Here is a 15,573-nt window from a genome sequence, read left to right as displayed (position 1 = left end):
AAAACATTTTTGAAAAAAAAGAAAAATTGAAACGGCCCAAACTCGGGAAACTCTGAGTTGGCACAGCGGTAGTACCTTTTCAAACTCGGGAAACTCTGGGTTGGCACCAGATGTGTTAAGTTCCATGCATAGTTGTACATAAGGACCGCAGGAATAAACAAGAAACGGAGGGGGAGAGTGATTGCGACCGTAGGTCGCACTTACTACAGAAAGCTCCACCAGGTGTCTGTCCGTCAGTGCGTCACACCTCACACGTCACACTTTTGCCCTGCTCATATCTCCGCAACCGTTGCCCCGATCTATGCCAGATTTTGCACACACACTTCTTACCTGCCAAACTACAACCTCCAAGGACCCCCGGAGCTCCAGGGACCCCCAAGTCCCTGGGGGACCCCCAAGTGTAAAAAATTAGCACATGTGCAAAAATTACCAAATGACCACCCCAACGGGGCTGCTCACGGGGAATTCCTGGGGACCACCCACTCCTGGTGCTCCAGAACGGATGCAAAAGTGGTGACGACCCAGTGGAGGACCCCCTCCACTGCAGCTCACATAAAATGCCGTAACTCGGGCTAGGAGCGTCCGGGAGAGCCGGGGCCGGTACCTATTCGTCCGCCAAGGCAACGCGGACACCCCACCCCTCATCTCTCACATGGCCCTCTTCTAGCGCCACCTTCAGGCCGATTTTAAAAACACATTTTTGGCCACTGCTCCTACAGTTTTGGCCCTAAAATCACGCAAATTGCTACACAGTATGTCTACACTCATCCCATCAACATGAATCTGTCCCATATAGCGCCACCTTCAGGCCGATTTTTAAAAACACATTTTTGGACACTGCTCCTACAGATTTTGCCCTAAAATCACGAAAATTACTACACAGTATGTCTACACTCATGTCATCAACATGGATCAGGAAGAATTTGGAAAAACACATTTTTGCCCTATTTGTGGAGATAAGTGACCTACGGTCGCTTATCTCCCGATTAGGGAGTCTTACTGGTTTAATCAGGTTGCTCTGTAGGTCCGTTTGTAATTGTCTCTGTCCGTAACCTTACGGACAACACTGTGTTCTGAAACTATGTGTCCGAACAAGAAATATAATTTAGCAAGAAACGGGAAAAAAGGAACGTCATTGCAATCACTGAAGAGGACGTCTCGACTCCTCACAGCCTCAAGCGGCTTTATTGGCATGAGAAAACATATACACAAACGTGCGCGTGCACACACTCACACTGCCTGTCCTCCAGTGCACTGTGTTTTGTTTTAATTACTCAGTCCGGATGGTTAAACTGTACCTCTGTCCCTCGCGGAGATGCATTTACCACGACAACGTTGCCGACAGCAAACATCACATCGGTCGTCGGGTCAATAAATTCTGTGGTTCTACATATTTTGGCTAAAAAACCACCTCCATGTGGTGCGCGGCCCAAACGGGAGCAGAATTGGAGCGGAGAGCGGGTCGGCACGTAAATAACGTAGAGAGGAACTATGCATGTCGACGGATCTACCGTACATACACTCTCACCCAAAAACGTACGCAAAATCAAAAACAGCCCTTTAGGTAAAACGTGTGGGTACTTTTTCCCACCACTGTTTGGGTCTTAGGGAGCTGTGGCAGCCTCCCATGGGTGTTTTTCCTCTTGTAATTCAATTAAATTATGTGTTATTGCTGTGGAATGTATTTGTCAGGGATGCCTGCCTCTTTAATGCCTAGTTCTGTTGTTGTTGTTTTGCACATAAGTCCCTTTTTATTTTTAGTTGGTTGTCGTTGGCATCTATCTTTGTTTGTCCCTGATCTTAGACCTGCATATTTACACTTGTATTCATTAAATACACACACACACACACACACACACACACACACACACACACACACACACACACACTCACACACACACACAATGTGACAACGGTGGGATAAAGATGTTCTTTATACGTGAGGAATGCCCTCATACTGTTGTTTGTTTTGTCAGTATGTTGCCTTGGAGAGGCAGTCAGTGTCTGTTAAGGACAAGCTGGAGGTCAGAGTGGCTGAACTGGAGAAACAACTAGCAGACCAGAGCCATGGAGACACCGCTAACGAGGTGAACACACACACACACACACACACACACACACACACACACACAAATTCGCCCGGTTCATTTTTTGACGCACGACACCGTCATTTTGGTGGAGCCCTAGCATTAACCCCGCCGACGTTGGGAGCCATCGGCAGCTTTTCGGCAAGAGACGCTTGCCGTTGATAAAGCCGTCGTGACCCGTTGATGGAGAACTGGACCTGCTCAGTCTTGTGCCGTCTTTTTCTAGGAGTCGGTAGACTTGAGGGGGTTGAGTGGAGCTTTAGTTTGCTACTGCTGCATAACCATGCAAGCCTAAACAAGCCATTGAAAATTTCCCGTCGCATTTTAACTAAATACCATATTCTCAGTCTCGACCCTCAATTCCTATACCAATCGACTCCGAAGCAAAGCTAGTAATAGTGCTGTGTTGTTTTGAGAAGAGAAAACGCAGCACGTAGAGGAAAAATTTCGCCTCTTCGCCTCCGGTTGCCAGATTCTGTGAGTGAAACGAGCGACCAGCTCTATGAAAACCAGTTTCACCACTTTAGCTGTATTACATCAGCTATTTTCTAAAAGAATGTTGAAATAAAGGCCAAATCAAATAAGGCCAAACTACACTTCAGAAACAAGCCCAAACAAAACTAGAGACTTTACAGGAAAACAAGACCAAAATCGCTTATAATGAGCAGACCTGGCAACACTGCCAAGGCGGCAGCAGGCTCATCTGAATGCAATGTTCTGTCGCCCGACTTATAAATGCCAATTTTGCCAGCTAATGCCAGCAGACTACAACAGACTGTCTGCTTGGAGACGTTGGAAGTAGTTTGTTTGGTGTGAAGTCACCTTTGGACATGTAAGACCAGTCCATTTGTAACCCAGAGGGTCTTAACCCCACTTTGAGAACCACTGACTGAGTTATAAGCTCTACTGAACCTGTGTGTGTCTCTCTCTTTCTTTCTCTGTCTCTGCAGGTGAAGCGTGTGATGAATGGTGTGTTCCATTCTCTACGAGGAGAGTTTGATCTCAGTGAGTCGTACACGGGCCAGGCTGTGCTGGGGGTGATCGTTAGTACCATTAAGGTAATAGACCTCCCTTCATCATAAACTCCCTTCACAAGGGAACTGCTACAAAAAAGCTGTTTCAAAATAGCATTAAGTTTACTAAGTGAATTTGGCGCTCAAAAGCACCAGAAGAAACTACAATAATCTACAACAAAACTGTCCCATGACTGGGCAACTGGGCCAAAGATTAATAGTTAACCGATTGAACCCTAGCCACCCTATTCTGGGCATTTCATAGTAGGAGAACATTTGGCAAAAATAGGCGAATATGTGGCAAGAATAGAAGATCTACAACGCATCGTGAGATTGTAAATCGACTATTTCCATTGAAGACTTCTGGTGTAGAGTGAATAAAGTAGGGGTCCACGGATAAACCTGGGGGATCCCAGTCAAGGAAGTATGTTTTACGGTTAAAGTGGATTTGAAAAGGATTAAGTTATCTAATTTATGATGAGTTCAATACTTTATTTTGTCACAGTCAAGTTGATACATCTGACTTTTTCCACAGAACGTAACTCTGCAGCTTCTGAGCGGCACGGAGCAACGCTCCTCACAACAGAGCACCAATGAAGAGGAGGACGAGGAGGAAGACGAAGAAGAGGACGAAAGCGTGGTGAACCACAGCGAGGAGAGAGCTCCAGGGAACATGCAGGTAGGGATGGAACGATAAGCCATATTATCATTTATCTTGATAAAAAAACACTCACGGTAATCGTATCGTGGAGATTTTATTTATCGTGATATCGTCCTCGGTCATGCACTGGGATCAATTCACCTTTTATTTGCCGAGCTGCATATCCGGTACCACTTAAACCCTCTATAATTGGTAAAGGGTACTTAACATATACGTACTTGATTAGGGATGATGGAGCTCGTTAATTTTTATTGATAATGAGCACCTTATCGATCCTGCTTATTGAGCCAGGCTTTTATCGAGCCCACTATTGAGCGTTTCTAATATTTCGTGGGAAGATATGAGAAGCAAATTCAGAACATAACTGGTATCTTTTTTTATTGGCCAGTTGTTGCGACTGTGAGTTTGTGGCTGACCACCATCTATGAAGATGACAATTGACAAAAAGTAACAAATATGATTAAAACAAGCATTCATTAATGTGCAATAAGTGTTAAATGGCTTAATATTATGGATAGTACTGTCATAATTTCTTGATCGCCTCTTGTCTTGATTGTTTAAACATGACATCATGGGCCACTATGCTCGATAACAAGCTTGATAAGCCCAAAGCTTATTGATACCGGGTGCTCAATAAATCTGATATCGGGTTATCAAGCTACCCTTATTTAGGGCTACATCCCTATCAAATGTCTTTGCCAAAAAATAAACGAAAATGTTCCGCACCAGGATAATGGATTTTGTTTATCACGATAATATCGTAAATTTTCTTTTGTCACAATATAATCGTGATATGAAATTTCCATATGGTCCCATCCCTACACGCAGGTCAACGGCCAGAGGGACGAGGAAGGGGAGGAACAAAGGGCTGAGAGCCAATCCGGTCGACCCAGAGAGGCCTGGGCGGAGCCACAACCTGGGAAGGTGGACCAGGAAGTAGCAGCAGAGGAGGAGGAGACGCCGCCGCCGCGAGCAGCGGCAGAGTGTTGTGAGATGCAGAGCCAATCAGAGTGCATAGAGGTCATAGAGGTCACCCATCATCCCCCAGCAGGCCCAGCCGATACGCTGGAGGCGACGGCGACTGACGGCCAGGTACAGGAGGTAGGACTCCTGCAACCATTATTACTTTCTTAGAGATTATTCTTCCGATTTAAAACTTTAATTAAACCAATTGGATTGATTAGTCTGGTTAACCACTTATATATACTTAATTTAAGTATACTTCCATGTGCAATAGTATCGCACAAAGATTGGCAATCTACAAGCTCTAAACATCTCGCATTGCTACCCGTTTCGAGCTTGTAGATTGGTATTTGTAAAAAGATTTGAAAAGGGGGGGAAAACTACACGATAATGAGTTTTTTTTATAATCAATTAAATCGATTAGTAACTGTTGCACCCCTATCAGGAAGTGCCTTCTGCGGTGGAACCATCTTCCCACCCGCATAAAGAACACAACCTTTCTTCGGCGGTGTTGGCTGACGGACAACCCGAGGAGGACGCGCTCTCCGAGACGATACGGGCAAGCGGGACGGAGTCGGACGCTTCAGCTGAACCCGGGCTCCACAAAGATGGCGTAGACGACGTGAAAGGCCCTCTAGAGGAGCAGCGCGTCGCGACAGGGCCCCCAACGCAACCCCCACCTCCACCCAGTCCACTGCAGGACAGGAGCACAGACAAGGTCACAAGGTGAGTCCTGATGTCACCTGAACTTGTCTGTTAACACGTTGCAAGCCGCGGCAGAACCCTCTGAACAGAGGTAGCGCCGAAGAAATAAGCCATTTATTTACAAACATGTTTTAAAAAAACAAAGCCCACATGATAACAACACGTAATGGAGTGCTCGATACAGCGTACATATTCATCCTGCAGAGGTCGGCGATCTTACTTTGGCGAGGCGGAGGGGAGATCAATTCCATTCGTTTACGTGCGGCGAAGCAGGGAAAGGAGCGATAGAGAAGCGGCGCCCGAACGTGATTGAAACCGCGATCCACGAACAGAGACAAAGAGTAGCCATCTTGTGTGTCTTTCTTGTTGAGTTTCAACACTGGGGAGAGTTCATGGCCACTCCTGGCCAGCCATCCATCCAGAATGTGAGTCAACGGCGTGGCCTGCTGGATATTACGAGTATCACACCCAGCACCAGAAAATGACTGTGCGAGCATATTAACCGTTTCAGATAGCTCCAAAAAGACACAGAGAAGAATTTCCGATGTTTTTTTTTTTTATTATTATCATTTATATCAAAAGTCCGGGAATAGACGTGTGGCTGATGGGACCCAGTAGGAAGTCCGATTCTAAAAGTGTCTTTTGAAGATTTTTTGAAAAACCCTATGTTTCTAAGTCAGCAATCTGGCTAGCAATCGTCAAAGAAAAGGTCCTTTTCACTTAACTGGAGCTCAGTTAGTCTGTTCTTGAGAGACTACTATGTCAGTGGTTCTCAAACCTTTTCATTTGAAGGACCCCCAAAATGATATTTATTTGGCCACGGACCCGCATCTCAAAATATTTAGTTCCAGGACCCCCAGAAGCAAAATTTGAGTTAACAAACGTTCGCTTTGAAAATACATATATTCAAAGATTTGCACACATTTTCACGACTTTTTCAAAAATAGCAGATCTACAAGCTCGCAGCGCGCGCTGTGAGCTTGTATATCTGCTATTTTTCACTGGTTAAAGCATTCAATAATTCTAGGCCTAAATTTAAAGGACAACTTTGTTTTTTTACAACAAGAGTTCATATTTTAGATTGTAATTAGAGAAAAGAAAAAGGTGAGTGTTAAAATGTTTTCATTTACTGCTTTCTATCGTTTTAGTGATTTTAGTATTTTGATTTCAGTGGGTGGGGGCATGCGTACAAGTGGCTAAATATGTCTTTTTAGACACAATAAGCCGGCAATGTCTTTGTTACTATTTACACCAGCCCCCATAAGTCACATCTGACCATGAAAGATCCAAGGGTCCAAGTACAGAGGTCCAGTTGACTTTAGTCTACAGTTTATATGATGTCCTTGTTTTTAAGTCTGTTCATCCCTTCCTAATGATGCATGAAATCCCGCTAAATTCACTGCTCGTCTGAATTGTCTGAAATCATGCGTTTCATTGTTTTCCTGTCATGTTCTTTGTTTTGTTTTGGTTCTCTTTCAGTTCATTTGTTTGGTTCTCTTTCTGTTCACTGTTCCTCGCCGTCTTTCTGTCTTTTTCTTTTCTTCCTAACCTCCTTAACCCGCACCCATCTTTTTAACCCCACCTCTAGGGCTGTCACAGTTATTACACAATCGTCTAATCACAATTATGTGAGGTAATCGCAATTAATTTGCAGAATCGTCATAATCGTTTCCATGTTGAGAAATGTTAATATAGTTACAAACACAGATATAAAAACCTCGTCCACCGCTGCAGTTGATTGGAGTGACCCGTCCAACTTGATGGGCAGAAAAGCGGAAGTGTCGAGGACAGACTGCCACTCAAAAAAACTACTGGCCAATCACAGCGTGTCTTTTCCGGGACTACAAGGGATCCGGGATCCAAGGACTACAATTCAATTCAACAGAGCCAGTTCCTAGTGTTGCGCGACGCAGCTGTTTTTAAGAGCTGCGTACGAAAAGACCCGCCCCCACCTGCCTCTGATTTGCCTACCGACCTTCCGTGTCTGTTACGCACACTGAAGAATTCCAAGCCTGTCAATCAAAAAGGCCTATCAATGCGAGACAGGTACCAGAGAGCCGGAAGAGCCATCTACCTTTTTATGTCTGTGGTTACAAACACTTTCAAAAAGTAGTGGAAATAGCAGATCTACAAGCTCACAATGCGTCGCATCGCGACACGTGAGCTTTAGATCGGCTATTTCCACTACCAATGTTCTTTTTTAAGTATAAAGTTTTATGTCAAGGTAAATGTAAAGGTTATGTGTCATATCTGCCATGTGCATCTTCACAGCCTAAAAGCCAAACAGAAATGTAATTGTCAACCACAAAAACACAATTAAATTGTTAATCGCAATTATTTGAGTGACAATTAATCATCATGTAAAATGTCATAATGGTGACAGCCCTACCCACCACCACCCCTCTCTCTCTCTCTCTCCCATCCTCTGCTCTTTTCCATCTCTCCATCCTTGTTTCATCTCTTTCCCTTAGCCCCCCCATCCCATCCCCCCCCCCTCCCCACCCCACCCCAACCACTCAAGCACACACACACCTACTCACCCTGTGTTATACTATGCTCTCAGTCTGACTGAGGGGGTAGGGAAGGAAAATGGAGAGGAGCCATTTTTCCCGAGCAGCAACACCACCAGCACCACCACCACCAGCGCTGCAGCCAAACCCCCACCACCACCTGCTGAGGAGGAGGAGGAGGAGGAGCTGGTGAGGAAGGCTCTGTTAGAGGGCTTTTGTCAGGGCTTCTACACGCAGTGGTTCTCAATAGGGGTGTAACGATATAGTAACTGAATCGAAAAATTGATTTTGATTTGCAATGATCTGCTATATGATCATTATGCAAAAGCAAAATATCGTACCGTCTCGTATCATTTTACAATTCAGATAATCTGTATCAAATCGTTTTGCAATGCAAAAATCGATTGTATGGAAACGTAAGTATTTGTGCCTTGTATTTAGATATTTTAGATAGAGGGAAAATGAAAAAGAGGTGTCTAGTTTCATTCCTTATAGCTACACTTGGTCTATCGATAAATGTGTGTGATCTGTGTTCATGTCAAGGTGCGGGTTGTGTTGAAATATAATGTTCATGTATTTGCTAGAACAGTGTTTCTCAAACTTTCAAATTTCAAGGTCTCCCCTTAACTCGTGACAGTGTACAAATGGAACCAAATGGACTGTCAGAGTTACAGACTTGTAAGAGTCAATTTAACCCCCCCCCCCCCCCCCAAAGGAACCCACAGAGTCCCTGGAATCCACTTTGAGAACCACTGTGCTAGAGAATCACATTGTTTACTTATTTATATCCAGAATAGATTTTCCCTTAAACCTGCACTATTGACACGTTTCACACAGATTTATTTTTTTGCTAAATAGTTATATCGATTTTAAATCATTGAATGGAATCGTATCGTATCACCGTTAATGAACCAATATCGTCCATGTATCGTATCGTCAACCATGTATCATGATGCGTATCGTTTTTAAATGTATCGTTACACCCCTAGTTCTCAAACATTTTAATTTGAAGGACCCCCAGTTTGATTTGCAGTAGGCCACGGACCCCCCGTGTAATAATCTACAGTATACAAAAGAAAAAATCCTAATTCTGAGTGTACAAATGGAGCACCCTGCTTTAAACCTTATGGGTCCATTTGGTTCCGTTTGTATACTCTTTGAATTTCAGTTTGAGAAACACTGTTCTACAGCATTGGTTCTCAAACATTTTCATGTCAAGGACCCACCCTCAAATTGACATGTATTGCGCTGGGGACCCCCTTTGGAAAGAAATGGTGTCAAACTTTTTTTAGTTTTCAATATCTATTTTTGAACACACCTACTGCCGGGTATACCATTAATTCAATAGATTCTGCCCGGGTTTTTCAGTGTTTTTACCTTATTTTTGAGGCTCCATGAACTCATCACTGTCCAAATGTAATCAGATTACTTCCGGATATGACCAACGATTAGTCTTTTCTTTCACCCGGTAAAGAAAAGTTATAACCACGGCCATCCGTGATTTTGTTATAGTCTGTAGAAAAGACTATAAAAGGAAAAGGGCTTGTTTTTAAACGAGAACGCGATCTGGACTGGAGATGGATTCCGAGATGCATCCATTTTCCAGAAAATCACTACATTTTTGTGAACGGCAGATCCTATTTCCTGATGACGTCATCTTCCGAAGGATTTTGGGAATAGGAATAGTTCACCCCCAAAATGAAAATGTTTCTATTGATTACTCACGCCATGGAGACTTAAGTCTCTTTCAATAATATCTTTTTGTGTTCATCGCATTCCTAAGACAAAAAGCTGATTATAGGCCTATGATTCCGGATGGGGACTCAAACGCATTTGGGTCCCCATCCTGAATCAATGGGGGTAAATGTATTGTTATACATATTTTGTCTTAGGAAAGTGACAAAAAAGTCTCCATGGTGTAATGAATAGAAAACAAGTCATTTTGGGGGTGAACTACTCCTTTAAGTCGAGTTAGGTAGTAAACGTATGGATTGGCAGTAAAACGCAACTGTAAACACGATTGGCAGTAAACGCAACAGATTTTGGTGATATTCTAACTCATTTTGCTGGGGACCCCCTGGAACCCCTTTGTGTCCCCACTTTGAGAACCACTGCTGTACAGATTTCCACACCCTGCTTTAAACCCCCCACTCCCTGTGTTAAATGTCAGTGTTGTGTGTTTGTGTATATTTGTGTGTTCCCTCATTGTTTGCATCACTTCGTTTATTAGCAGAAAAGGTACAGTTAACTGGCAAATCAAAGTGGATATTTCAGTATAATTTGTCATTCCTCCTTTGCTGAATTGTTGCTTTATTTGTCCAGTAACGTGTGCAATTAGAATTGCGATGAAACTCTTGTCTCTGCTGGATAGGTCACTTTGATCACCACAGAGCAGCGGTTTCAAACCTTTTCTGGATCTTTTCCCTTTCAAAAACTTGAAAGTGATGCGGCCCACCCATCTGACCTCTTGTTTATTCTAATCATTATTCAATCAATTGTGTTCTGGCTAATCAATCAATCAATCAATCAATCAATCGTGTTCTGGCTAATCATCAATCAATCATTCTGGCTAATCCTCAATCAATTGTGTTCTAGTTTTGATCAATGGAAGCAACATAGTGTACTTAAAGTTCTTATTGGCATCACAATGACAATATATATTATATATATACTTTTTGTGTTTTAAAGAAAATTACATGTATTTTATATATATATTTGTTCTCCTTTCTGATATTAATGTTATGTTATTATAAGCTTAGTGTTTTTGACAATTAACTGGGGGCCAACTTGCAATACCCCACAGGTTGTTAATCACTGCAATGGCGCCATCTGATGGTTGGACTTTTTAGATTTATTGCATTTATTTCTTCACCATTGCTGTTGGTAACTCTCTGTGTTTGTGGTGTTGCTTACAGAGCATGAAGGGGCGTCCTCCCCCTGCGCCTCTGTTCGGTGAAGACGATGATGACGAAGACGACCTGGACTGGCTGGGTTGACACGGCAAGCGGAAGCATGAAGGAATATCTAAACATGAATGTTATAAGGACAGCCCTTCTATTACACAGGACTGTGGGTGTAACGGCACCCTACCTGGTGTCTGTCCAGTGACAATAATAGGGGAGGTGGGTGCTCCTGTAACTGCACTTGACACAAGGGGGGGACGTTGTTTAAGACGGCTTGACCTGACAGCTACTGCTGAAGCTGGGTGGAGGATGTGTCGGCAGCCTTCGTTGTTATGAATTGTGATTAAACTGACAGCCCCGTGTTCCACAACTGGATTAAACCCTCAAATACCTGGAACGCGCCTGAGTCGCGTTAGATTTTAACCACTTTAACCATTATTTTATGCTTTAACTATTGAAAAATAGCCGATATACAAGCTCACAGCTCATATCTGTACACAAATGTGTGCTGCTTTGCACACATTTTCACGATTTTTCAAAAATAGATCTACAAGCTCGCAGCACGGCACTCAGTGCCGCGCTGTGAGCTTGTATATCTGCTATTTTTCAACAGTTAGAGCATTCAATAATTCTACGCCTAAATGGGTTAAACCCATTTGAAGAGTTGGTTTCTATAGCCATTTCCCAAAGCAATGGTTCTCAAACGTTAACATTTCAAGGACTCCTCTTAACTCTGAAAGTATACAAATGTATTTCATTTTTATGCCGTCATGAGTTAAAGACTCAATTTAAAACCTCCCTAAAGGAACCCAGAGAGTCCCTGGAATACACTTTGAGAACCATTGTCCCCAAAGTACATCATTCGGTTTCTCTAAAATGTCAAAACAATCCAGACTGTAAACATTTTATCATTTTCACTAGACCATGAAATGACCTACTAACCTTTGATTTGTTTTTAATTTTCTGTCTTGTCATTTTGTTAAGTATAGTTTCCAAAGTCATTTCCCAAGTTGAATCATGTTTCATTTGGAAAGAAACTCTTCATCTCTTTTAATGTTACTGTGTAAAGCTGCAATCCATAACTTTGACCACTTGAACCCCGGAATAGGCATTCTGAGGAGAACATTTGCCCAAATTGGCAGATCTACGAAACTAGATTAGGCATTTTTGACGAAGAGATTTGGTGTAGACGGAAATTAAGCGGTCAGAGTACGATTGTAACTCGAGTCTGTTTCACTAAGGCTAAAGGGTTTTATGGAATTTGTATTCCGTTTTATAATGGAAAGCACGTTTGGGAAGGCACGTTGTTTCTAATGGACTTTCATGCAATATATTGTCAACCAGTATTGGTCATACAGTACAATCACTGCAGTGGTGTTGGTTATGGTTAAAATAATGTATTATTCACTTAAAAGAAGTTGTGGATGGCAGCTTAGATTCTGTGGTCTTTTAGGCCATTGCCATGTCTGTAATTACTATAGCAGATCTATAATCTATACTGTAGCAAATTGTTTATTTATCCGATTAGATGCAGTAGTTTCCCAGTTGTCTGTCAGTGGTTCGAGAATGTATTGTTTATTGGGTTTTGCCAATTGTTAGCTTGCTGCTTCGAACCCATATCTTTTACACTTTTTTGCTAACTAAAATTAATTTGAGAAAATAAATTGCGTTAAATTATCTGTGACATCTTTTTTTTGTGTGAACAATTTCACCACAAAAGGTCCTGGTGTTTTTTGTAGGTACAGTAGTGCATTATCAATCAATCCTACTCATCTATAAACAGTTGTGTAAAGAAAGAGTTGCACTGTGAAAGCTCTTGATTATTTTCCATGCCTCCAAAAAGCAGCCATCCAGGTAGAATCATTGGCACCAATGATGATACACGACCAGAAGACGAGCAAGTTAACAGGTGAATCTCATTCCAATTACAGTTACACATCTCCATTCAGAAGATTGACTTCCATTATTGTCTCCACCAGCCGAAGGCTGAGGGAGAGTATGTTTTCCCCTCCGTCCGTCCGTCCGTGCGTCCGTCCGTCCGTGCGTCCGTCCGGTTGTCCGTTACCAGCTAATCTCCGGCGCCGTTGGCCCGGTCGCTGCCAAACTGTGCACACACACTCCCTCGACACCAATTCAGAACCTCTGCCCCAAATATTTCACATGGCCCTGTTCTAGCGCCACCAGGAGGCCGACTTTTGCAAAACTAACTTTTGCCAGTACTCCTACAGATTTTGTCCAAAAAACACGTAAATCAGTAGACAGTATCTCTACAGTCATGTGATGGATGTGTCAGATTTTCCATATTCCATCCTGATTGCCTAAAACTGGCTTTCAAAGTTTGCAGGATTGGTCAGTTTTGAATAAAATGCCTGAAACCCTGAACGCAGTGTGCGATTTTGGTGAAATTGTGCATGCACATTCCCAATAGGCAGATGAATAAATGCCACTTAAGAAAAATCAAATCAGCCTCATGGTGGCGCTATAACAGGCCGATTCATGTTTTCACCTATAACTCCACCGATTAGTGTCAAACTTTGTATGCGCACTCCTTAGAGGCCAAGGTAAAACCTTTTCCCTGCATTTTTTACATCAGCCTTTTATAGCGCCATCAGGAGGCCGACTGGTGGAGACCTGTGCTCGGAAGAGCACTGCTTCTAGTTACTAAATGAGGTCACCTAAACCCTAACCTCAGTGGGGGTATTTCTGAGGTCTGCCCTCTCCAATTACAGTGTAATAATGGCTATTTTGTCGGCTCCAAATAAGCCTTCATAACCCACTGATGCACCTTGAGACTTGGGCTGTAGTACGCAGGTATGAAAAGCACTTTGTTTGCACATTTTACTTATCCATAGTGCATGGTACAATCTTCATGCATGGCATTTCTCTCTGGAAGTGTGGCTCTGACGCTGGTAAAGAAAAACAAAAAAAAACATCTGTCCTCAGGTGCATACCTTTTGCTAATCACCCGCACCTGTATATTCCCTTGCTGTCAATCAAGGATAGCTTTAACAGTGTTACGGAACCATTTAACCATCAAATATGACCTGCCCTATACAGACATAAATGCATATTTCCTCTCTGTGTATGATTCAAAAAGCTACTTAGAAGGCCCGCTGACATGCCCCAAAATTATAATAGTATGATACAGTAGGTCACGTGGTCTCTCTGATAACTGTCTGAAATAGTCTGAAACTCATGTCAGTGTAATCTGACCCTTGCCCCCCAACAACAGCTGACCAGTACAGTAAGTAGTCTTAAGTGACAGTAAGTACCCCTTTAGATGACAGTCCTACTTTAACTAAGGACTTGTGCATAACTTGAACCCCTTCAACTTTATACATGCATGCCCATGGTTTTATCAGGACAGGTATTTTTCTTGAATAAGTTTAATGGCAAAGCTAATGCCTTCCTTTGCAACAGGTAAATTAATGCCAGCAGCAGTCTCATATCTGACGCAGTTGCGCCCCAGATCCACCAGGTGGCCTCATAACACATACAAAAACTATAGCCCTTACCAGGACAACAGAGAAAATTGTATATTGACAGGGCCAAGGTAAGATTCATACCACCTAATCCAACCTGACAGTCACATTATCCTCAAAGTGTAAATAGGATGACAGATCAGACCATTCATGATATTTGTTTAGGCCTGAGACCCCCATGGGATATAAAGGAATGTCCCCCACCACCCACTCACTGTGCGCAAGGTATTATATTGATGCAGGCGCATCAGGACTGGCCACTGTACGACAGCAATGATATGACGTCATATTAATGACATCAGGTTACTCCAATCCATATATGGGTTTTTGTGGATTTAGATATTTTTGGGACAGTCAGTGGGGTCAAATAGTGCTGGAATCGTGTCAGAGCCGAGAAATACAACACAATGTAAATAACGGATACATACTGCAAATAAGACAGGCCACTGCGTAGATGTTCAGCATTGTTGTAGGCCTACATGAAAATAAATAGGGGTAAATTAACAACAGCAGATGTAGTTATGTTGTATTAACATACTCTACACACAATACAGATTGGTTAAAAGTGAACCAGAAGTTTTATTCATGAGAATAATGTTCAGATAGCAGCTTTAACGGCCGTGGGTTGTCTCATTCAGCCATGGGAGTCATCAGTTCCTCTAGAGCTCTGTCTCTGTGGTTCTCGTGGACGAGCAGAACCTCTTTGATGGCGTTCTGCTGGAAGCCCATCTCCTTGAACTGAGTCAGGAGGCGCAGGAACTCTGCAGCCTGAAATCAACCAGCGTGGATGCATACAGTATAAGGTAAGTAAAAGTTCAAATGAACCACCCTTGATACATACATTAACAATTAAAAATAACAATGATGAATACAATTTCAATGTACTACTAGACATCTAAAATAGGAAAAACGTGTTTTTATATCATGTTTTATATTTATCAGTAAAATCGTGGTGTGCCATCGTCGACTGGAAGTGATGATGGAGGGCTCGTCTGAGGATGACCTAGACTAGAGTGCCAAATATTTGGGGACCCACTTGCAATATCCTCACGGTCCACCAGTTTTGATTGTGTCTTTAAAAACTGGCAGCGGCTGTGTAGTATGCCGGACACCAGACTTTGTAAACGTGTATTTGTGTGGGTGGGCCAGACTAGAAATGTGAAGAACTATGCTCACACTGTTAGAACGTTCATTGGCTCGCTGCACTTGCCAACACAGACACTGTACTCACAAGAAGTGATATAAAGTG

The 15,573-nt window shown here is 42.8% G+C and overlaps 1 protein-coding gene across 2 annotated transcripts in view; it reads left to right on the top strand.

Annotated features, from left to right (window-relative positions):
• Nucleotides 1-12,511, top strand: part of fkbp15b (FKBP prolyl isomerase family member 15b) — a 41,635-nt gene extending 29,124 nt beyond the window's left edge. Inside the window, exons 25-31 of one of the 2 annotated variants that reach the window (XM_080739321.1) lie at nt 1,977-2,087; nt 3,038-3,145; nt 3,636-3,779; nt 4,590-4,862; nt 5,170-5,450; nt 7,993-8,128; nt 10,855-12,511. In XM_080739321.1, the coding sequence (XP_080595447.1) occupies nt 1,977-2,087; nt 3,038-3,145; nt 3,636-3,779; nt 4,590-4,862; nt 5,170-5,450; nt 7,993-8,128; nt 10,855-10,935 (1,134 nt within the window). In that variant the 3' untranslated portion in view covers nt 10,936-12,511. The remainder of the gene's footprint in view (nt 1-1,976; nt 2,088-3,037; nt 3,146-3,635; nt 3,780-4,589; nt 4,863-5,169; nt 5,451-7,992; nt 8,129-10,854) is intronic. The other variant, XM_080739322.1, reaches the window with a different exon arrangement.
• The last annotated feature ends 3,062 nt before the right edge of the window (nt 12,512-15,573 follow it).

The sequence above is a fragment of the Nannobrachium achirus genome (genome assembly GCF_963921795.1).
Source record: "Nannobrachium achirus genome assembly, chromosome: 12".
Taxonomy (NCBI): domain Eukaryota; kingdom Metazoa; phylum Chordata; class Actinopteri; order Myctophiformes; family Myctophidae; genus Nannobrachium; species Nannobrachium achirus.
Note: the sequence above shows the minus strand (reverse complement) of the source record. Positions and strands in the feature narration are given on the sequence as shown.